Source organism: Emys orbicularis, chromosome 2 (genome assembly GCF_028017835.1).
Source record: "Emys orbicularis isolate rEmyOrb1 chromosome 2, rEmyOrb1.hap1, whole genome shotgun sequence".
NCBI lineage: Eukaryota > Metazoa > Chordata > Testudines > Emydidae > Emys > Emys orbicularis.
This window is the reverse complement of record NC_088684.1, coordinates 209,589,230-209,612,697: the sequence shown is the minus strand read 5'-3', so window position 1 is coordinate 209,612,697 and position 23,468 is coordinate 209,589,230. Positions and strand designations below refer to the sequence as shown.

The window sequence follows — 23,468 nt, the reverse complement described above, 5'->3', positions numbered from 1 at the left end:
TGTAGTATGCACTCTTCCTGTTTTGGGGGCAGGATTTGAGAAGCCCATGCAGGTCTTTGGGGGTCCCTACACAGCAGGGCTGGAAGGTAGAATAAGGCTGGGCCAAGGAAGGGATGGTGTTGTGACCAGTGGATCCATCACAGACAGATCCACAGTCTATTGCCTCAGGCAATAGATAAATTATCTTTTTCCAATAGTGCAGGCCAACCTTGCTTATCTGAGTATCTTGGGATGGGGAGCATCCAATCTTCAGATAGAGTGAGGTTCATAGTAATTAATGTCGGTTTCTAAATCAATTCTGGATTTGCAGGACAGGAAGGAATTTTGGATAACCCAGCTTTGCAGATAATGAGATTTCAGGTCATCAGGATACAGCCGTACTTCATTTCTCTCTCTCTCTTTTACGAAAACATAAATACAAAAGGGCCATTGTTTTTTAAAGCAGGAGAATGTAACAGAATCAGCAAGTAATGTTTGCCCATATAGTCTTCTTTCTTGTTAAAATTTAAAAACTATTTTTTCTTTTGAAATCTTTTCCTTTTTTAATTTTATTTTATTGCATCTGTGGTCTTTCTGCTGTGCTCTCCCATTGTTTGGTTTCCCAAAAATTGACAGTAAACACTGCTGATCACATCTTTGTAAGACTCTGATCAAGGCCAAGCGATACACTAAGCTTGTCTGGATCTTTGACATTCAGTTCTTTCACCTCCACAATAACACAGCTCTCAGGTTCTCTAAATGAAAAACAGAAGCTGTTTTTGCTGGAAGCAACAACAACAACAAAAATAACACCCCAAGTACTCAAACAACAGCAACCAAGGCAAGCACCATTTGCTTTTCACTTATGGAAAATGTTGCGAAATGGCAAAGTACTAAAATCTAGTCAGAAACTCACAAAAGTTCTGCTTTGAGTTTTTACACAGCTGTGAAAGGCATTTTGTTTTTCATTTGGAGGCAGTTTGTAAACTATTCATAATAAGCCAAATTCTGCTCTTAGCCTTCTGCTCTCAGCTCATTGTGTACTTGGAATTATTATTTTTGTTTATGCTAGCAACCACCATGTGCAGGATGCACATCCAAGATGTTCACAGTCAAAGATTGTGCAGGCAGATGGACAGGGGAAGGAAACATAGTGATTCACTGTAAGCAGCATGGCAGAAGAGGGTCTTTAAAAGGCACTTAAATGTGGTTGGGGTGGCAGCCATGCTGGGGGGTTGTATCATGAGTAGTGGGCCTCAAGGCGGGAAGCTCTATTTGTGATTGTGAGAGAAGCTGACAATTGGGAAACAAGAGTGCGAACGTCAGTGGAGTGGGAACAGGGTGCACACTAATAACAAGGGAGGATAAGTAGGGAAGGGTAGAGTTTATATATGCCTTTGAAGTTAGTGATAGGAAGTTTAAATTTGATTAAATAGAGGGGAAGCTGATGGAGGGGCTTGCAGAGGGAAGTGACATGTTCAAATCAGTGGGCAAATAGGAAGCTAGCAGGTGTAATATGGGCTAAAGAGAGGCAATGTGTTTGTTTGGGTGGCCTGAAAGAGGAAGGATGTGACAAATGCCTCAATAAGGAACTTGATTATGGGGATGTGGGTTGGGAGGATGATGGGGAAGGACAGATCCTGGAGATGTTGAGGAGGAAAAGGGGGTGGGATTTGGCTATGACCTAGATATGTGAGCTAAGGGAAAGGAAGAAGTCAAAATTAATCCTCAGATTTATAGGCTGTAGATTATAAAGCAAGAAGGGAACATTGAGATCATCTGGTCAGACTTCGTGGATAACACAGGCTGTAGAACTTCCCTGAATTAGTTCCTATTTGAACTACAGCATAAAAGACATCCAGTCTTGATTTAAAATGTTCCTGTGATGGAGAATCCATCACAGCCCTTGGTAAATCATTGCAGTGATTAATTACCCTCGCTGTTAAAAATGTATGCCTTATTTCTAGTCTAAATACATCAAGCTTCAACCTCCAGCAACTGGATCTTGTTATACATTTCTCTGATAAATTAAGAGCCCTCTATTACTAAACTTCTTCTCCTCATGTAGGTATTTATAGAAAGTGATCAAGTCACTCCTTAATCTTCTCTTTAAGCTAAACAGATTCAGCTCCTTGAGTCTATTTCTAGCATGTTTTTCAATCCTTTAATTATTCTTGTGGCTCTTCTTTGAACTCTCTTCAGTTTATCAACCTCCTTCTTGAATTGTGGATACCAAAACTGGACAGAGTATTCCAGTAGCACTTGCACCAGTGCATACCAGAGGTAATATAACTTCCCTACTTCTGCTCAGTATTGCCCTGTTTATACATCCAAGAATGGCATTGGCCTTTTTGACCACAGTGTCGCACCGAGAGATCATGTACAGCTGATTATCCATTATGACGAAGGCCCTACCAAATTCACGACCATGAAAAACGCATCATGGACCGTGAAATCTGGTCTTCCCCTGTGAAATCTGATCTTTTGTGTGCTTTTACCCTATACTATACAAATTTAATGGGGGAGACTGGCATTTCTCAAATTGGGGATCCTGCCCAAATGGGAGTTGCAGGGGAGTCAAAAGGTTATTTTAGGGGGGTTGCGGTATTGCCACCCTTCAGAGAGTGGCAGCTGCTGACTGAGGGCCCAGTGCAGAAGTAAGGGTGGCAATACCATACCATGCCATTCTTATTTCTGTGCTGCTGCTGGCGGTGGCTCTGCCTTCAGAGCTGGGCTCCCAGTCAGCAGCTGCCACTCTCCAGCTGCCCAGCTGTGAAGGCAGGGTGGCCGCCAGCAGCAGCGCAGAAGTAAGGGTGGCAGTACTGCAACACCCCCCCCCCCCGGCCCACACAATGTTGATTAGCATTAATTATATGACCCTCCTTTAATTCTTTATTAATCATGTCCCATATCAGCAGTTTCATTATTTTTCCAGGGATCACTGTCAGACTGACAGGCCTATAATAAACGAGGTGATCCCATTTACTCTTTTTAAATATTGGCACATTAGCTTTCTTCTAGTCTTTGGAAACTTGTGCAATATTCCAAAACTTATTGAAAATCAACATTAATGGTCTAAAGAACACTTGAGCCAGGTCTTCAAAACTCTTGGATGTAAGTTATCCAGATGCAAGTTTAAAATGTCTAGCATTAGTAGCTGCTCAGTGGTTTGAGCATTGGCCTGCTAAACCCAGGGTTGTGAGTTCAGTCCTTGAGGGGGCCACTTAGGGATCTGGGGCAAAATCAGTACTTGGTCCTGCTAGTGAAGGCAGGGGGCTGGACTTGATGACCTTTCAAGGTCCCTTCCAGTTCTAGGAGATGGATATCTCCATTATTAATTAATTAATTTACTGTTGGAATGGAAAGTATTGCATCATCATCATCATGTGATATGATCACATCATCTTGCTTTTTCCCAAATACAGAACATGAATATTTATTGAACACGTCTACCTTTTCTGTATTATTATTGACACTTCTACCATTCCATCTAGTAATGGACAAATATCATTGTTGGCATTCCTTTTGTTTCTAATATGCTTAATAAAACTACTTCTTAGTGTTCTTAACTCAGCTGGCCATACAGTTCTGTTTATGTCCTTTTGCTTCCCTTGTCAGTTTTCTACAATTCCTAGCTTTTGATTTATATTCATTGCTATCAAGTTCCCTGTATTCTATGTGTTATATATGTTATGTTCTAGCTGCTTTCACTCTTCCTGTATGGCAGATTGGTTTTTAACCAGCGAAGCCTTCTTTCTCAATTATGGCTTTTTGTGCATCTAGTAAAACGTTTCTGAACAGTTCCCAATTATCAGTCAGATTTTTCTGTTTAAATTCTGTCTCCCAACTGATCTGGTTCATAATTGTTTTCAGGTTTATGAAATTAACCGTTTTAAAGCACCAAGTGTAATATGTTATGGGTTTGGACTATATTCTATATTTGCATGTTATAAATGTGATCAAGTCATGATCACTTGTACCTAAACTACCACTATTTTTTAGTTTTGTGATCAGTTCCTCTTTATCTGTCAAGATGATGTCTGATATAGAATGCCCCCATTTAGGATGCAACACTTTCTAATTTAGGAAATTGTCATCTATACAATTTAGAAATTCCAAGGATATTTTAGTACTGGCAGCCTAAGGCCTCTAGCATATGTCACTCAAATTGAAGTCCCACATGATCATGTAGCTTTTTTTTTTGTACATATTATAGATAGGTGCACACTGTTCTCTAGTGTGATTTGATGGAGTGTAGCAGACACCAGCTAGTGCTCTTTATCTGTTAGAATGTTGATCTGTAAGTATACAAGATCATTTGTTTCTGAGTTGTCAGTAACTTGGAAATAAATAATGCCATTTTGACATAGAGTGCCATTCTCATGCCCTTTTTGCCCACATGATCCTTCTTAAATAGGTGATAGCCAGTGATTTTAACATTCCAATCATGCAGATCTTCCCACCAGATTTCAGTAATACAATCTGAATTGAATTTATGCATATAAAGGTTCGTCTTCTGCTGAGGTGGAGGCCATCCTGTACAGCCTTCTCTCCCCATAGAAGGTAGACCAATGTAACACAAAACCAGAACTTTCTGCTTTACACCATTTACCTAGCCAGCAGTTTCAGTTACAGGATCTTTTGTCTTCTTTCCTTTGTGGGATGCAAAGAATCTCCAGGAAGATCAATTGAACATTCTTCTCCATTATCATCCCTGAAGTCACCTATAATCTGTGAGGTATCCCGTGAAGCAGTGTAGTTATTGCTGATATGCACCCCATCACCAGTGGATCCTTGCCCACTGACTTCAGAAGCCTTTCCAATCTTAGAGTCACATCTTATGCCTTGGCTCTGAGAAAACAGTACACCATCATGCTTATGTCTGGTCTTGTCCGAGTGACAGGGAAAAAGGAGGTATTGTCACCAGTGTCACAGAAGCACTGGGAGCCGTGATGGTCCAATATAGTTGTCAGTTTTGGACAGATTTGTGTTTTCTCTCACAGGTTGTTTTGTTTTTAAGGAGAGGTTATCTTGAGAACTGTCATTTTTCAGACAATAAAGTCCCGATCCTGTAAGATGCCAAGTATTGCCTGCAACATGACACATGCCCTTTGTTCCAGTGAAATTATGAGCTGAGGATATTCAGCATCTTACAGCATCAGGCAGGGTTTTTAAAAAATGGGTTTACAGTTTGTCATTTTTTTCCCTACAGGTACTCAGAGCAATATGATGGATTCCTAAAGTCCATACAGGAGTATGGAAATCCTGTTGCTGTCAATGGGAATTCTATATATGTAGAGAGAGCAGAATATTGCAGAACTGAAAAGATAGTTTTGCCCAGAGTTTGAATCCAAAAGATTGTATTGTTTAAATGTTTCTATTGCAGCTTTTGTAATTTTGCTTTTCAGTTTTTCATTTACATTATATATTTTTTGTTGTGTGTTCACGATGTGGTAATGTAAGGGGAAGGTAATTATTTATTCAACTGATGAATCTCTAAATATGATCTCCATTTTTTCCCTGTAATTCAGAGTCAATGAAGGCTAGCACTTTTTATGTAAAACATTTGTCAGATGCATGTGTAATTCTTCTGATGTATATGCTTCTGGTGAAGTTGTTATATATAACTTCACCAGAAGCATATATATACATGGCATGGCAGTGTTTATATGTTGAATATGTTGGGCCAGGTTCCATCTTCCGTTAGATTCGTAAATTCAGAATCACCCCATTGACTTCAGTGGATTTACTCCGATGTTACACCATTGTGACCAAGAGCAGAATTTTGCCAATATGTTTGTCATTTTTATGCATCTTCGTTTTTCTGATGGTGCTCTAGGGGTAACAGAGATAGTACAGGGAAGGCATCTGGCAGCCGGCAAAGCAGTACAGAGAACGAAATGAAATGGACAGACCACCAGAGGCCATGGAGCAGCACAGATTCAGACAGCTCCAATCGCAATTTAAAGCCAGCCATAACAAAGACAGCAAGTTTTGGTGGAATAACTGTTCTGACAAGAGGAGATAGCTCATCAAGTAACAGGAGTACCGGCAAACTGTCTAAAACAGGTAGCTACTACTGTATTGGGTTCATAATGCTTGTGTGTCTGCCATGAGAAATGAGTATGATTGTGTTTGTCTGCAGCCATTCTGTATTAAGAATTACAAGTGGAGTATGTACTTACTGCAAGTACTGCGTATGTGTGCATGCCTGTATATTGTAGCTGGGTCTACAGTGTTTAATTTTTAAACATGAATAACAAATCCTGATTTGTGTATTCATTGTTCTTCATGGCACAATACTTGTGTTTATTCTTGCATACTGTATGCAGTTGCTGTGGATTAGAAGATGATAGTCCTTTCTGGCAAAGAAAACCCTTTTTTTTTTTTTTTTTTGTATTGCACAGAGAATTGAATGTTGTAAAACTTGGCCACACTCAAAAATCCAAAGCCCTTTTTCTGAAACGCAGACCTCTGAAGTGGCCATCTGCTTCTCAGAGTGGAGCCTCTGTAGCCAGTCTGCCTCGTTCATGTTGGATCACATGATGTAATGGAAGCTAATACGAATTTTGGATTCTGAAGGCTTTTCATTTTATATTGTAGCTCCAATGAAATGACAATTTGAGAAAAATTTTCTCCTGCTTTTGTGTTTACCTTTCACAGTTATATTAACTTAAGGGTGAGTCACGGTGCATTGTCTACGTAACTCCAAACCGTGCCATTTAGCTCTTTTATATGTTTTATATTTATGTATAAATGTGTAATATAAATAATCAGCCCATCAGATTCCTTCCTCAGTTTGGGTCATTTGATAAAAACAGTACAACCCCAGTGACAATCAATACTTAGCGCTTTTCAGCTTCAAAGTGTTTTACAGACCTTAGTTAATTAACCCCAATTCATCAAACCTCGGTTAGCCAAATATCACTTCTCTCCCCTGAGGTTGTACTATATTCTTTGCTGCACTTCAGGTGCCGTGTCCAGGAGCACAGTGGAGATCTACCAGGAAGCCCAGCTGACTGGTGGAAGGAGTCTGCATTTTAGCATGTCCATGATCAAAGTGCAGTGAAGAGTTTTGGCCATGTCTCCATATCTGCCAGTTTTAAAGGAGCAACACTAGTTTGAATGCAGCCCCTTTAAAACTTGCTGGTCACAAAGCTGGCTGGGAACCTGAAATACATTTTTATAAGCCCCTGGTTTCAGGTGTCTTTTAAAACTGTGGCAGGTGAAGGTTGTGCTTTCTGTGGGCCAGATCCTGAGATCCTTGTTAGTTTTTCTCTGTCCTTATTGCTAGGTAAAATCCCACTTGAATATAACCTGTATAAAGACCTCCGAATCTGGTCCATTGTAGTCATACATACCTCAGTAGTATCTATGCATAGAGTCATACATATCTAGATAGTATCTGACCCTATATAGTCATACATATGTAGTTAGCATCTGTGGGAGCTACATGGCCTCAGTAGTGCTTAAATGACTTTGAAAATACTCACCTGTATGAATGTTAAATGCATTGTACAGTGCTGCACACAATATATTGTGAGCCTGATCCTCAGCTGGTGTGAATTGTCATAGATCCAAGGACTTCAGTAGATTTTTGCATCTTTTTAGAATTGAGCCCAATATGCATAAGTTAATGGAGAGGCACAGCAGCTCAGTGTAATCTGTAGTACAGTTCTGTGTTGACTGCATTTCTCTGCAGCAGTACACTGCAGAGACACAAAGCACTTGCACAGAGTCAGGGAAATCCACTTTGGTGGATTTGGACCCATGCTAACTGCAAAAGATTTAATAGTTTAAATAGCCTTTATAGTGGTGAAATCAATCATATCAAATGATGCACTTACAAAAGCAAAATCCCTGAAGAGCTCTAATAATTTTAAATATATCTGCACTATATATTCACTAAACCCCCACTTTCAAATGACAGCTCTTCTAACACATTTAAAACACTTCAGTAGTATTAAAATACCATGTTCTTTGCAGAGTGATTAGGTATTGTAAGTGCTTTGGAGGTTTTGGGTTTTTAAAAAAAATTATCTAAGTGTTTCAATTTGAAAGCTTGTCAAGCCATAGGAAAGGAAAAAGAAACTACATAAAAAAGGAGGAAAAAGGAGCAATACTGGATGTCAAAATAAACTCTCACTTTCAAAACCACGACATAAAGTGAAGCCGTCAGTCAGGGGAAATAAGGCTACGGGGAAAAAAAGATTCAGATGTTATCATTGAAGTGTTATTTTATGGCAATATGGCAGCTGAGAATGACCATTCCAAAAAATGGAAAAATTCACCTTAGTATATTGCTGTCTTACCCGCAGACAACACTATGTGGATTCATGCAACTGTCAGAGCCTCCATACACTATTGGCCTATTGACTAGCTGGTTAAAACTTTATTTTTACCACTTGACGTAGTGATATTCGCCATGGCATTTTCAATATTCTGTAATCTAATTTTACGGAATACTACTAATATTGCAGTACAGCTTACTCCTGGGGGAATTGTGCACCAAAAAAAAAAATTCTGCTCACAATATTTTAAAATTCTGCAAAATTCTGCATATTTTATTTGTCAAAATAACACAATATAATCACTCCAGTTTCAGTGTTGGTAATTTACTTAATAATACTTGTCAACAAATATGTCAACAATACAGACAACAGCAAAAAAGATTCTCCCTGGAGTAGAGAGCTAAAGAAACCCCTACGACAATCCAGTTCCAGTTGTGGTGTGCTGGAGGGGCCCCAGAGCCCAGACACCGGCAACCCCCTCCCTCCAGAGCCCAGCCGCGCCGCAGCCCCCAGACACCAGCCCCCTTTCCCCACAGAGCCCAGCCACAGGACAGCCCCCGGCCCAGACACCAGCACCACCAGAGCCTTTACTTCCCCCAACTTCTTTACTGTCCCGTCGGGGGACATGTGTGGTGCGTCCCTGCCCTTCCTCACCCTTTGCCAGAGCTGGGTCTCCCAGGCCCTCTCCAGTCCCCCGGGAGAATGAGGACTGAGCACTCTGCTCACTGCGAAATGGGCTCTGCAGAGTCCAGCAGCCCCTAGTGGCGGTCAGAAATTCTGCAGGGGAAACAGGAAATTCTGTGTGATTCTGCATTGCGCAGTGGCACAGAATTCCCCCAAGAGTAACAACTAAATCCTGTTGTTCAGCAAACATTCAAGGCTTTATTATGTGTTTCTATTGCGATCGCAGACAAATAATGCAGTTAGCACATTTTCATTTATGTACAATATACAAGAAGCCAGCTTGCATTCAATGATAGGTCACACAGTTCATCATCAACTAAAAGAAGATAAAAGATCAAAGGATTGGTGATCATTAAGCAAGACTGCAAACACATGTCCGTCATCCTGATGCCATAGCAATGTTATCAACCAAATAACTTCAATTGGAAAAATATCAAGATTTTAATTAAATCCAGTGTATGCTCAGAGATAATTTGAGAAAATATGCATTAGTACAATACCAGCCAACACAATCGTTTAGTGTTGTGATCGGTCTAATTTCTGGTTATTGGCTTGGGGTGGGGTTGGCTGAGTGGTGTTTAGTGATATATAGGAGGTCAAGCTAGAAGATCTGATGGTCCCTTCTGGCCTTTCTTTTACTCTGTCTCTTCTGTATTGCTTCAGACATCTGGTCCCACCTTACATAGGACACAGAACATGTCCTTCTCTGTGCTCCATTGCAAAAAAAAAAAAAAAAAAAGGCAGCAGAGAAATGGTGGTGCTGTGCTCTCAGAATGAAACAAGGTGTTCTAAATCCACTACATGGCTGGCTTTCCTTTTTACTGTTTATTGCATACTGTTCCTGTGACACTTGCTAAAAAAATCCATTTTAATTTAAAAGCGCAGTTTGTATGTTGCAAATACCATGTTACCTATTGCTTATATATTATGAAGCATAATGTATATTGAGAGATGAATTATTAGAGCTATCAATCAATACTGTGGGGGCAGGGAGGAGGAGTTAATAATTCAACAGATTACTCATGCTGCATTCCTGCAATTTATGACATCATCCACCTCTTCAGTTGGTTTAGACTTCTGTAATATAAATGACTTCTTTTCAGGATTGTCTAAGCATGCATATTTGTGGTGAAATAGATGTCCTTGCATGTGGATCTGTCTATCATAGATATTCAGCTCCCATCACACTCATGATGGCAAAATGTGGCTCTTAGTATGATGACAACCTTTTCCTTTACTAAAAAGCAACAGAGAGTCCTGTGGCACCTTTAAGACTAACAGATGTATTGGAGCATAAGCTTTCGTGGGTGAATACCCACTTCGTCAGACACGGCTGCTCCTCTGATACTTTTCCTTTACTGTTTACAATAATTTTTATTTGTCATATAATAAAAGAAAACCGTACATGCATTCTATCTATATCTCTATATATGTAGCATATTAATTAAGTAAGAAATGGCTGTTAATAGGAAGACATAAACCAAATATATCTTTAGCGTCCTTCTTTATGGTGCAAAGTTTCCATTTTACACTAGTACAGGATAAACACCCCCCCATTTACAAACAGTTGGCTGCATTCCAATCACAGTTATATTTGAGTAAATTTGTAGTGCCAATTAACTTCACTGGAGCTACTCCAGACTTCTACTATTATAACTGGGATCAAAAATCGAATCCAGGTTGTTGAGTGCTCTTTACAGGTCCTGCAGGGCAAATACAATCTATGCTGCAGGCATTTAAAAACATTAACCATTTTGATAAAGAATCCTGTAAATTATGATTTAGCGGCCTGGTTTTGGAACCAGATTTCTGCTCCTTTATGATTTGCTCGAGTCAAGGTGATGTGGTAAATGTTTCCCCTAATAAACTTGGGAGTGTAGATGTGTGGGCACCTGCAAGCCTACCATGCTGAAGCATCATTCCTCTTTCCAGAAATGCAAGCTGCAGACAGGTATCACTTTTACTGCAGCACTTAAATACCAAAGTGATATAAAAATGAACGATGGTTAGGTGGAACAAATTTTTAAAACTAGCAAATCAATTTTTCTGGTGCTGTGAAACTGCATCTAAGAGGATGGTACTTACAAAAATGATGAACAATGTGTCACTGCTGAGAAATCGGCCCCTTAGGGCAAGTAATGAGTGGATAATTGTATGGGCCAGCTGGTAAGGAAGGGAGTATTTTTCACTGTTTATAGAGATACTTTTGAAGTATGTAAACAACAAGGAGGTAGAAGAATTAATAAGGCTTGTCCAAGAGGTGAAATTAGGAACACAGAGATGAAACCAAGCAAAGGAAAATTTAAGTTGAACATTGGCGGGGGTAGGTGGGGGAGGAGTTCAAATGGTAAGATCAAATGGACTGTGAAATAGTTACTCAAGGAAAGTGAGAGGAACCTTGTTGTGTGGGTCATTTAAAACCGGGTTTGTGGAGAAAGCTGACAGGTTTTCTCTCTAGACTCTCCCTCCCACCCCACCCCAAAAATACTAGTTTTTTCCCCGTTTCTTCCCCATCACCAACACTTTTTGAACTTCAATATCATTGTGAGGTACTTATAAGAACATAATTCATCCAAATGTAGGTTAATAAGGAAGTGATGGGAACATCTAGGTTCTTGTTATGCCTATTATGAAATCTTAAAAATGTTTTAGAACTATCAAAAAGCATAAAGGGGAATTGCATAAAGGTGGAGTCATTGATGATTGGCAAGAGGTACATGGCTGTTGATTCTATCCATTAGCCATTAGTTACTGAAGAGAGGGGTGAACTTGTGGATCAGTAAGGTCTGGTTTGCTAGAATCTCAAAACTTCTGGAAGGTGGTCAGGTCATCTGATAACATGATTCCATCTAAGGTTGACTAGTTAGTCTTATTTTTCCAATCTTCAGAATGTTCAATGTATTAGATGGTTGTTTCTCATTCTAACTGTAGTAAATGTGAAAGCTACTGACCAATACAGCAAAAGGGAAATAGTTTTTATTTATTACCAAACATCAGTGTTTGAATTTAACTGACCCAGGATGGCTAGAGTTGAATGAAATAGTAGGAAATAAGTCATTGTAATGAAGAAATAATGAAAACAGATAAGTCTTATAGAGTATTATGTAAATATGCTCAAGAGTTGTTAAGTAAAAATATTGGAATGGATTAATGCTCTTTTCCAAAGGTTCAGACATTTTGTTTGTTTCTTCAAGATCAGTTGTGCCACTGAATGAAACTATTGAGGTAGACGAGCAGATCACTGATGATCCTGCAAGTGAGCCAATTTAAATATAGCAGTCACAATAACTTAAGTGCTTGTTCGAAGCCTGTTCCAGCAGTTCTTCAATATCCGCTTAATAGAGGAGAACTCTCTACTTATTCTTCTACACTCACAAAATGGTAAAGATCAATCTGTGATTATGCCATAAAAACATCTGAAAGACAAAGACCCAAACTTCATAAAAAAAACTTGCAATCTTCTTTTACGTGAACGATATTGCCTTCAATGTAGCACAAAACTAGCAATTTAAAGAATCCTGATTGGGGCCTGTGGGCATCACTTACATGTTTATTAGTAATAATAAAGAAATCTCTTGATTCACTTTGTCTTTGATAGAGGCCTCCCAACAGTTTTCACATTACAGATCCATTATGAGATAATGCAAGTGGGAAAAAAAGAGGAAAAAAGTAAAGCAAGAACTAGAAGAAAGAATCAACACTGAAATTAACGCAAGGTGGCTATATATGGGAAAAGATCTGATAATTGCTACATATTCTATTCTGAGAAAAATACATTCCTGCTTAATGCTATTGATGCTACATCTGAAAAAACCTAAATGAGCAGAATATTGTCTTCAAGTTGCTGAATGTGCCATCCAAGAATTCTCCCATCCAAGGAGATGTGTGCCATTTGTACAAGCAAAAGGATAAAATGAAACAACTTCTCAGGAGTAAACATCCTAAATTTCTGATGTATAGTTCCTCAACAAACTATATAGACCTTTGTTGGGAAAGAAAAAGGAATAGCTGGCACAGTCTCAGAATACATAGTGGAAATTCTTCTGCAACCTTCATTAGCCTCTTGGTTAGTTGGTTGGTTGATTGATTGACTGATTTGAAAAGAGGGGGTTTTATGCCCCTGCAGTCCAATGGTAGTCACTGGAATCTTCAGAAAGATTGTTGTTTCTTTGTTTGCATTCAGTTATGCATGTTGAAACTTGCTGTGAGCATGAAGATGACCTTGATGAAAACGTAACTCAGATTTTACACAACAGGGGACTCCACAGAGATGCCCTATATTTACAAAAGCTACTGCAGGAAGATTTGACAGATTACACGCTGTTGCTACCTCTGCTGCAGTTTCAGTGAAAATCTGGCCTCATCTAATTACCAAAAAAGAAATGGATCCAGACAAGAATAAAACTGAAAAATGATTCAGGGAAGCTATGGAACCTATTACTAAGCCCACATGATTGATCCCAAATGTAAAAGCTATATAGGAGGAAAACACTGATGGAACATAATGCTGAGTTCTTTCCTTCCTTCCCTTTTAGAGTTAAAATTGCAGCTCCAAATTTGTTTGTGAAGGAGGTTGTGTATGTTTGTTGTATCAAAATGTTGGAAAATTGTCTAAGTAACATCATAAAAGACTGGACAGTTGAATTCAGAATGTTGTAAATTTTTAAAACATCTGCACTGTCGCCATCTGAGCATCACTGGACTGTGTTTTACCATATTTGTATTGGCTTGAGGCTTTTTAATAGGCTTAGGTACTGAAAAAGCAAATAAATTGCTAAAATTATAACTGTATCTAGCAGTGAATATGGAAGGATGGTACACCTAACTAGTTAGTAGGCTGGGGATTCAATTGCTATGTTCTTGTGTTTTTGCTTATGGAATTGTAAACTTTGTCCTTTTGGGCAGAGTGTGTGTGCCTTTTATGAATGATTAAACATGACTGTGAAGCAAATCGCATAGCATTCTGTGTTCTGGTTCATTATATTTTTTTATGGAAGGGGAGACTTTTCAGGGGGGGGAAATGGGTTGAATCACAATAGTCCTGCTTAAAACTGAGCTTGCTGGAGAGTGTATTATCATAAGGAACCATCATGGTCTGAGGGGTTAAAGGGCTGATTATGTGCTAAATGCTTTCCATCTTTAAAAAGTTTTATTCAATGTAAGTAACAGCTTGAATGGAGGGCCTGGCTTCCTTCATAACTGACATTCTGTATCTCTTTCAGGTTCAGAGTCTTCCAGCAGCGCTGGCTCCTCAGGATCACTGTCACGAACACATCAGCCTCTCCAAAGTGCATCCATTGTCCCTGGAGTGACAGCCAGCCCTTCAGGCAATGTTTCCTATACAGAGAATGGGATGAATGGCCAGGTAGCAACAAGCAACACCAGCTATATCATACTTCCACTTGAAGCTGCAGGGATACCACCTGGCAGTATCCTCCTCAATCCACACACAGGTCAGTCTGACATTCTTCCATCTTGCATTGCTTTTTAGCCACTGCCAACAGCATCATGTATAAAAATAGAATGTTACCAGTAGCTGAAAACGCAGCAGCTGCTAGCACTGCTTTATTAGTGGGGAAATATCTACTTTGGTTTGGAAATCAGATTTGTTTGGATGTTTTTACAGCGGTGAGAAAATATGTGATGGCTTTGCAAAGACACTGCAGCATAGCTGATAGGAGCCAAGTGCACCATTTTAATGTTATTGCATTGGATTCCGCTATAAAATAAGGCCCCAGTCTTGCAGGGTGTTGAACACTCTCAGCTCCCATTGGGCTTCAATGGAGGGCACTCAGCATCTCCCAGGATCAGGAACTCAGAATATCAGCACTTTGGAGAGGACCGACCTACAATATGCAAACCTTGGAGGTTTAACTTGATGACAGGAGAAGCACAAACGTTTTGGAGGCTCAGTTTGGATTAGCACCCAGGAGTTTGTATTCTTACCCAAGCTATTTGGTCAGCTTGGGTCTGTATAATTAAACTGGAAGTTGTGTGCAAACATGCACTTTCATATTGTGGCATCTCCACTTCTGCTTCTAACTGGAACTAAGCTGTGCAGAGGCACAAAAGGAAATCTGAAGTAATGGGCATAAAAGTTCATCTAAACATTTGTTAACCTCAAAAACATTCGAGTTCAGATTTGAGTTGTTGGTCTCATCCTTAGTTCAACTTCTTGCTTTCATTTCCCCACAGTATTTTGCAAACATTATAAAGAAGGCTTGGTAGATGGGGACTGCAGGGTCGCTTCAGTGATTTGGGTCCATTTCAGTGATAATGATTGAAATATTATCTGGCTCTGGGTCTGCATACATTCTGTCTCCTTTAGCTGAGTTATATTGGTTTGAGGAGGTAATAAAAAAACAAGCAATGCATAACTATTTCCCACTATACCCAGAGCTGGGAGCTGAAGCCTGTTTTCAAAGGTCTTGGCATTATGGAGCTTTTAATTCAGGAATGTTATTTGTAGTGAGGGCCACCATTTTATGTTTATTATCTTCCCCTTTATGCTAAATAAAAATAGTTCTGTGCCAAGACACAAACCTTATTTATCAGCATTGGAAATACCTTTATAGTCAATATAATGAGAAACTGAGAGATGAGGAGTTTAATAAAAACATCAGCTTGAAAAACCATATTAAACCAAGCTTCCCATAATCACTTTAGAAGATAATTGCATTTGAGGCTCATCTAGTTACTTCAGCATTTGTAAATGCAGAAGAATATTTTAAGTTCATATTTATATAGTGGGATTAATTTAACAACTTATTATTGAATATACATGTGTTGTGTGTTTTTTTTTTCAAGCTAAGCTGTTACAGTCTTGATCTGAGAGTCTGGTATTGGAGACGGGAATCAGAAGATTTTAAATAAGTGTTCCTTGCAATAAATGGAGGAAAAAAGAAAACAAACCAGTCATTCACTCACACTTTTCTAGTAAACAGTTCCGTCCACTGTGCTGGAATCTCCTGAGCAATAGGAAAGAAGCCATTTGTATGTACTCTGCAGGCCACTTTCAAGAAGCCCTATCGTACATACTTCAGCACACCTGGACTGGGGAGAGCAAGTGAGAGCAGCCAGTGCTGCTTCTAGGAATAGCAATGACTGAGAGGGTGTGTACATGTTTCTGGGCATGGCAAGGATGGGTCCAAAGCTGCACCACACTTGCATGCCAGTAGAGTTATTCTGGGAGAGCATTCATTACACCTGCTGTACAGGGATAGCAAGTCTCACTGCCTAGCATATGCCCCCCCAGCATCCAGGGAGCATTATGTCACTCACAGGCATAGTACCTCCAGGTAACACCATATGAATAGAGTGTCTGCTCCTCTCTCCCTAGCATGCCTCATCCTCTTCAGAAGCATATCTGAGCGCTCCGTGGGTATGTCCACACTGCAGTTGGGAGCATGCTGCCCAGCATGAGTAGACAGACGCATGCTAGCTCTGCTCGAGCTAGCACACTAAAAACAGCAGTGTAGCCAGTGGTAGCATGAGCAGCAGCTTGGCTAGCCACCCGAGTACAAACCCACCCAGATCTCCTGGGCACACATGTGGGTGACATGCCCTAGCTGCTGCCTGTGCTACCCTCAGCTACACTTCTATTTTTAGCATGCTAGCTTGCTTGAGCTAGTGCATGTCTGTCTACTTATGCTGGGAAGCATGCTCCCAGCTGCCATGTAGACATACAGTGTGGGGGGAGGGGAGGAGGATGAGGGGGTGGATAGTCTGTATCTTTAAAAATATTGTTCAAATAGTATTTGTGTGATTTATATTTGTGTATTAGCACATATCTGCACTTCTTTAACACTAGACAAACTGCTCTGTTTGTTGCTGTAGCTGATTTTTAAATACAGTAAAATTTTTAAAAAGTAGAAGAAGCAATTCAATTTAAACAATCAGGTCCTAGTCTCAGATTTATAGCATACATCACATTGTCACTTGTGTTGGAAATAAACCCTGCTGCGATGCCTGCTAATTTTTTTTTTTTAAACACATGCTATAAATTTGTCATTATGATTTTGAACCTAAATCTCTACATCATCTTAAAATAAAATAGAAAAGAGTTTCTATGAGAAGGAGGCACTGATACTACAGGAGATGATCAAATATTATGAACAGATAGAAGATAAATGAAAAAGGAAGCTTTGTTTCTCATAATGAGTAGATTTTCTTTCACAATGCATCATCGCTTTTTAGCTCTGTCTTCTTTTTCTTCTTCTTCTATTAGTTTGGTTACCTCTAATTCTATCCTCTGTTTTGATTCTCATTGCTTGGCCTTTAAACATTTGTCCTTCCTATCACACTACATGGTCACTCTGACTACATGATCCTCTTATAGCACCCAGAGTCACAATAATCAGGGAGACACCATGGTGTCTCTAGGCTGATTAGTCTCCATGAGATCTGTAAATCTTACCAGATGCCTCTCAACACCCTCTCTGATGTTGGCAACCTTCATTCTTTCTTTTAAATATTCCCTCTTTCCTCCAGCTCTTTATTCTTCACTCCACCTGCAAGAAGTTTGCTGATTTTTATTTTTATTCTGTGAAAGTTTTTCATGTGCAGCAATATCATCTCTGCTTTCCCTACACTTCAATCCACCCATTCCATCAGTCCACTTTCATCTTCTTTCTGGTCTCTCCTGACACCCTCTTTGACATCATCCCTTCAACAATTAAAAACATTTTGTGTTTCATTCTTATTCCTTATCACTTTGGCTTCTTCGTCATCCCTTGCTCCCTATGTCAGAGAAATAATTAATTACTCAATGTTCGCAAGTGTCTTCCCTAACACTAGACCCCCCTTTTCATTTCCTGTTTCAAAATTTTGCGCTCCATTAGCTAATGCTCCAGTCTCATCTTTAAGTTTACCTCTTTCTGTCCAGTCATCTTTCTTGAGTGAAGTGTTGTATTTGAAACAGTCTTCTTTGATATTGTTCTTGAGAACCTAGCATTGCCCATAGTTTCACTCCTAGCTGATCAGTTGCTCCTTTTTGGAACCCCTTTCCCTCTAGACTTCTCCACTGTGGTATTACCCTTCATGAACTTCTCTATCTATCCCTGATGCCATTTCTGAATTTAACTTGGCAAGTCCCTTCTGTGCAGATACTATTTCAATTTACCTCCTTTACTGTTCCAGTGCTTGCTTTATTTTCTGCCTCATCAGTTCCTGGCATTCTCATAGCTGTTTCCCTTTTGTTTCAAAAGAAGATCATCCTTAATCAATCCTTCCTGTCCCTTCCATCTCCTTTTAAGCACTTTGAATCAGAGCATGCCCTCCGATTGAGGTAGACCCAAACTTGGGGTGAGTAGGCATGAAGTGCCCCTCTGTGGCATCATCTCTGCCTTCCACAGACCCTGCTGAAGTTCTTTTGTGGGTATCAGACTGCATGGTTGGGACCGAGTGCATGCTCTTGCTGCTCTCCATGTCATCGTTGTCCCCCACAGAGCTGGGCCCCTCATCTCTTTCAAGCAGTTTAATCTGTGTCCCTCTCCATTCTGAGTGAACACATGGTGAGCATGCAGCCTGGAGCATTCACATTTTAAGTGGATCAGGCTACACTCCTCTGAAGAGTGCTTAGCCCCTAAATCTGGCCCTGTGTGTCAGAAGTGAAAAAAACAGATGGGTGTTGAACAGCTTGAGCAGGTGGTGGGAGGAATTGGGAGCTGGTGGGTGATAACGAGAGACTGCTGGGGAGTGAGAGAAAAGTACCTAATGCAAGACAGCCTTACTTCAGTCACGAATCGTGGCAGTCTTGTGATGTTGAGGTGAGAAACTCTTTTTATTTCACTATCAGCTCTCTAAGCCATGCAGTTCACCTGCATTTCCCTCTCCATCTGAAATCTCACAACTGTTCTATAGAGTCATTGACCTACTGTAAGTGTTTCACTTAATCCTGAAGTTTTAAAAAGGAAAGGAGAAAGGACTGAAGTTGCATTAAAATATTTCACACAAAAGAATCTAGTTCTTTTTGGCTGTTCAACAGTTTTGTGCGAATTGGAAAAAGACTGATTTATTGCCATTGCTATTTACAAGGTGGTTTCCCACTTGCTTCTCCCCCACTCCCCTGGCATATTAAAGCCAAAAAGACTTTGTGGAAATAGAAAACTTCCAACTGATTCAGGAAATGGAAACAAAATGAATACTGTGTATGAAGTTCTACCTTCAATATGACGGAGGGAAGAATTTGCCCCATACATTCAAAGACACTTCTAGGGCTTCTGCTTGTGAATTTCCAGAATGGTCTCCTCTAGTCTCTTAGGACATTGCCCTCAAAAGTATAGCGCGTTGTTTCTACATTCAATTAGCAGGTTTTTCCCCCCTTATTTGAACTACAATGCATTAAGCATAGTCTTATGGTTTGCATTCCATTTATATAGGGATGAAATGGGCATGAATATCTTCTATCCCCAATATTTGTTCCAGGATGCAATTTCAGCATTAATGGCGTCATTGCTGAATTAACTTAAAGTACATCCTTGAAGTACATTCTTTCAGCTTCTAACCATAGCATCTGGACATCTTTGGCACAGCCATTGTAACCTTCCACTCATTTATGCACTGGACAAAAAAGGCTGCTGTAACAAAAGCGCATTCTGGCATACGTGAAGGAGTTAAAAATGTAAGCTTCATTTACGTTGTGCAAAGCTGTACAGTAGAGTGCATACACACCTCTACTTTTAATCACTCATGTAATTGTGTGTGGCACTGCAACTCTATAATTTATCAGCCTAGTCCCATTTTGTGCTTTACTCTGGTGTAAACTGATGATGGAATATTTTTGATCTTCCCCTTAATACCTGTCTATGCCTCTGCATTTAAGGATCTTCAGTAGTGGCCTGAGAAGTTAGAGAGAACAAACCTGAAATGTGTTTGTGATCAGATCAGTAGGAGCCCTCCGTAATCTTTCCACTGGGCTTGTCATTCTCTTGCTGCATGCAAAAGGCTATGGGTATTGACTGAGGCACAAACATGTAGTCAGAAGTACCACTCAGGGATCCAATGTACAGAGATGCATTAAATCTCTCTGGTGGAAGAAAAATGATCAGTTACATCTTAAAGTGCTATTAACTAACAGATGCTACCAGGCTCAGCAGCAAAAATAGATAGCTGCCGCCTTAACTGGAGGCATTGTGAGCCATGAGCACTTTACTGTTGAATATCAATTAGTACAAAGAGAGAGCTGCCTCTAAATATGTGCCTGTCCAGTTTCTTTTAGTGGATGTTATGTTCTTAAAAGTATTCAGCAAATTAAGTGTATTTTGTTTCAGGCCAACCGTTTGTAAATCCTGATGGTACACCTGCAATATACAACCCTCCCAGCGGCCAGCAGCCAATTAGGAGCCAGCTTGTGGGACAGTCTCAGCAGCAGCCTTCATCCCAACAGCAGCAGCAAGTGCAACAACCACAGCAACAAATGGCAAGTCACCTTGTCACACAGGTACGGCAACTGTTGAAAGGGGAGAACAAGCTTTCATCAAGGCTGGGATGATTAGGTGTGTTTACCTTCCCCGCACAGCAGCACTATAATCTCAAAAAAGCAACTAGACAAAATGTCAGGGTGTTGTTTTTTTTTCTTTTGAAATAACTATCAAAAGAAAAGCTATCAAATATTTTCTGGGTGGATGGAACAGGTAGAAAGATTTTCATTTGGAAAATGATTATTAAACCAGGTGGTGTGTATATGGAAAGTCTCTAGATTCCATTTGAAAAAATTGAAATGTGACTAAAAGACCTAATTATTCTTTCATAGACAGGTGCAATATGTAATTTTGTAAAGGGCTGGGATATGTGTACATAGCTCTGTTGATCTTTTGCCGAACAGCTTGTAATACTCACAGATTCTGAAATCAATTATATTGCTAACTGTTTCTAACTTCAAATTGTTAGTTTCTCTTCAAGTTTTCTTTATGAGATCATTATATGTTCTCAATTATAATGATGTAATAATAATACTATTGGTAAATTTAGTCCCCTATAGCTAATTTAGCATTAAGGGACCCATCCTTCTGATTGTCTAAAATATTATATGACCCTCTTTGATGTAGCACCTGAGCATCTTTCCCTATATAGTGAGGGGTATGTCCCATTTACTTTAATAGGAGGTTCATGAACATACATACAAGCAGATAGCACGGCTGAGTGTTTAGTTGTCACATTTTTATTCTCTACTTCTCAATCTGCTGTGGTCCAAATGTGGGACAAAAGAAAAGCCCTGAAGGCTCAATACTGGACCCAGTTAATTTGGTATAACTTCTCTCACTGAGGGCAACATTGGAATCTAATAATAGTAGTGCTGGAAGCTTTAATCAGTGTAAATAATATATTGGCACAAATTGAGCTCTAGGTCCCAAATCAGTCCCTCTCATAATAAAAGGAGACTTTTAACAAGAGAAACTGAGTGTTTCTTCATGGAGAGTCCCACACATCAGTTAATGGGTCTGAGAGATTTCCCCCCCTAAATTCTACACAGAAAAGCTATCCACAAACGTCTGTCTAGATCCCAATGGCTCTAGCCTCTGGATGTCCCCCAGATTTCTCGCAGTATTGTGTGAATGGAATCATGTTGCCAGAGAACTTTCAGGGCTCAGCTTTTACAGAGGTGAGAGGTTGGATCCATAAAACAGTAAATGCAGCCTAAGGCTCTGTGAATTTATCATTGTGTAGTACACCAGGCCAGGGAGGGGGCCCTGGCTGGCCCAGCTGAATGTCAACCTACTCCCTTAGCATGAACCCAGAACTACATGGGGAGCTCTCTTTAGGGCAAGGGTAGGGGATAGATACATAGTATTGCAGTGCCCTATTTATGAGCAGAGAGCAGTCCAGATTTGCACATGGAGAATTCCTCCATCTGTAGATCTAAGGAGACTCATTCTGGTCCCAGATCACCCAGGTGTAAATCCAGAGTAACTCTGCTGAAGCCAGTTAAATTAATCTGGTTTTACTGAGTACAGAATATGGCCTAATATCTATAACCTCAATTTCAAGATTCAGCTCTTCCCATTAATTTATAACAGAAAAGGCAGAATAGTACCAAGCTTGTGTAGGATTCATGTAAATGAGAGACTAAAATGAGAGGAATGCTAAAGCTATTCCTAGGTAAAACACCCACTGTATAGTTCTGTATAAATGCTTTCTTTCATTTATCTCCTCGAGATTATCAAGTTACTTTGAACTTTGTTCTTACTTTTCAGCTTTATAGTCATTAACAGAAAAATGCATATCTCTGCATATGCAGTGTTTTTCCCCCCGTGATCTCTGTGAGTTATATGTAGCATCTTGCTTTAGCATCGCAGCACACTAATAATAAGAAAGTAACCACAGTTTTATTTGTGTATCTCACGAACTTGAAAGTCTGTTAGTCAGCAGAAAACAATAACTAAGAAACACAAGATTGAGTGACCAAAATGCAAGCTTAAATTCATAGTAACTGATCTATTGTGGCTACCTAAAGGTGGGTCACCTGCATTGCCAGAGCTTTAGTTCCCAGTAACAGTGTTTAGCTATTATGTAAGTCTTGGAGTGTTGTATTTATTGTCTCATTTTATTTTGTAGCCTGTTCAGGCTTTGCAGCCATCTTCCCAGTCAGTCCAATATCCAGCAGTTTCTTATCCACCCCAGCATCTCCTGCCAGTCTCTCCAACGCAGCAGTTTCCTGTGGTACTACAGATTTTTATTTATTTTTGTGGTGATTGTTGATGTGGGGTGGCTGAGGTGAGCATGTATATGTTTGACAGCAATGTGTAGGAATGCAGGGCAACTTGTGTTAAGGTCTTTGTAAATCTCTCTTTTATTCAAAACTTCTGGAATACTTTAGCATTTTATGTCCACAAAGTCTGGAGGAAAACCTCTCATGGATATGGTGAAAGACTTGTGTGACATGCTTGATTCGGAATCTGTAGAAACCATTGTACTCTAAATCCAACGGCTGGACTTATTCCATGATCATATTGGAGCACTTGGATAACAGAATATTTGTGAAAGAGCTGCAGCTCTAGAGGCATGTGATGTACTGTGCATCATGACAAAGCACTAATGGACATGGAGAATAAAAATAGTATACCTCTGGAGTCTGAATCTGGCCTGACGCTTACAAGGTTAAAATTATACTACTGTAGAACGAAGCTGATATTTTAGTAGGCGGTACAGGATTCTTTTGTCCTCTGTCTTTCTCTCACATTTTTATTTGTGGCTGATATCCCCAAGCTAGAGATGTCACCTGGTCACGTTAAAAGATAGAAGCAAAATGGAATAATGCCTTTGGGGCCAAAATAGTACTACTAACACATAGGAGAAAAGCATTACGTTTAAAGGCTCAGTAGTGGTTTATTCTACCCATCCACACACTGGAAACCTGGTAGAAAAATTGTTGTCATGCACAGCAGATGTATGTCCCAGTGCTAGCTCCCATGACAAGTATGTGACCATCTGCTTCATAGTCTCTCATTCATAGAAATGGGTAGAAGTAGCTTAATAATGGTTAATTTATTCGCTGAATTCCTCATTTTTCTCTTT

At 39.8% G+C, this 23,468-nt stretch overlaps 1 protein-coding gene across 15 annotated transcripts in view; it reads left to right on the top strand.

Annotated features, from left to right (window-relative positions):
- ARPP21 (cAMP regulated phosphoprotein 21) overlaps positions 1 to 23,468 on the top strand; it is a 150,186-nt gene that overhangs the window by 49,740 nt on the left and 76,978 nt on the right. For 8 of the 15 annotated variants that reach the window (XM_065398015.1, XM_065398013.1, XM_065398012.1 and 5 more), the window contains 4 exons: positions 5,819 to 6,048; positions 14,177 to 14,407; positions 20,225 to 20,394; positions 22,509 to 22,613. In XM_065398015.1, the coding sequence (XP_065254087.1) occupies positions 5,819 to 6,048; positions 14,177 to 14,407; positions 20,225 to 20,394; positions 22,509 to 22,613 (736 nt within the window). Of the gene's footprint in view, positions 1 to 5,818; positions 6,052 to 14,176; positions 14,408 to 20,224; positions 20,395 to 22,508; positions 22,614 to 23,468 lie in introns of all 15 variants that reach the window. The other 7 variants (XM_065398016.1, XM_065398011.1, XM_065398004.1 and 4 more) reach the window with 4 other exon arrangements.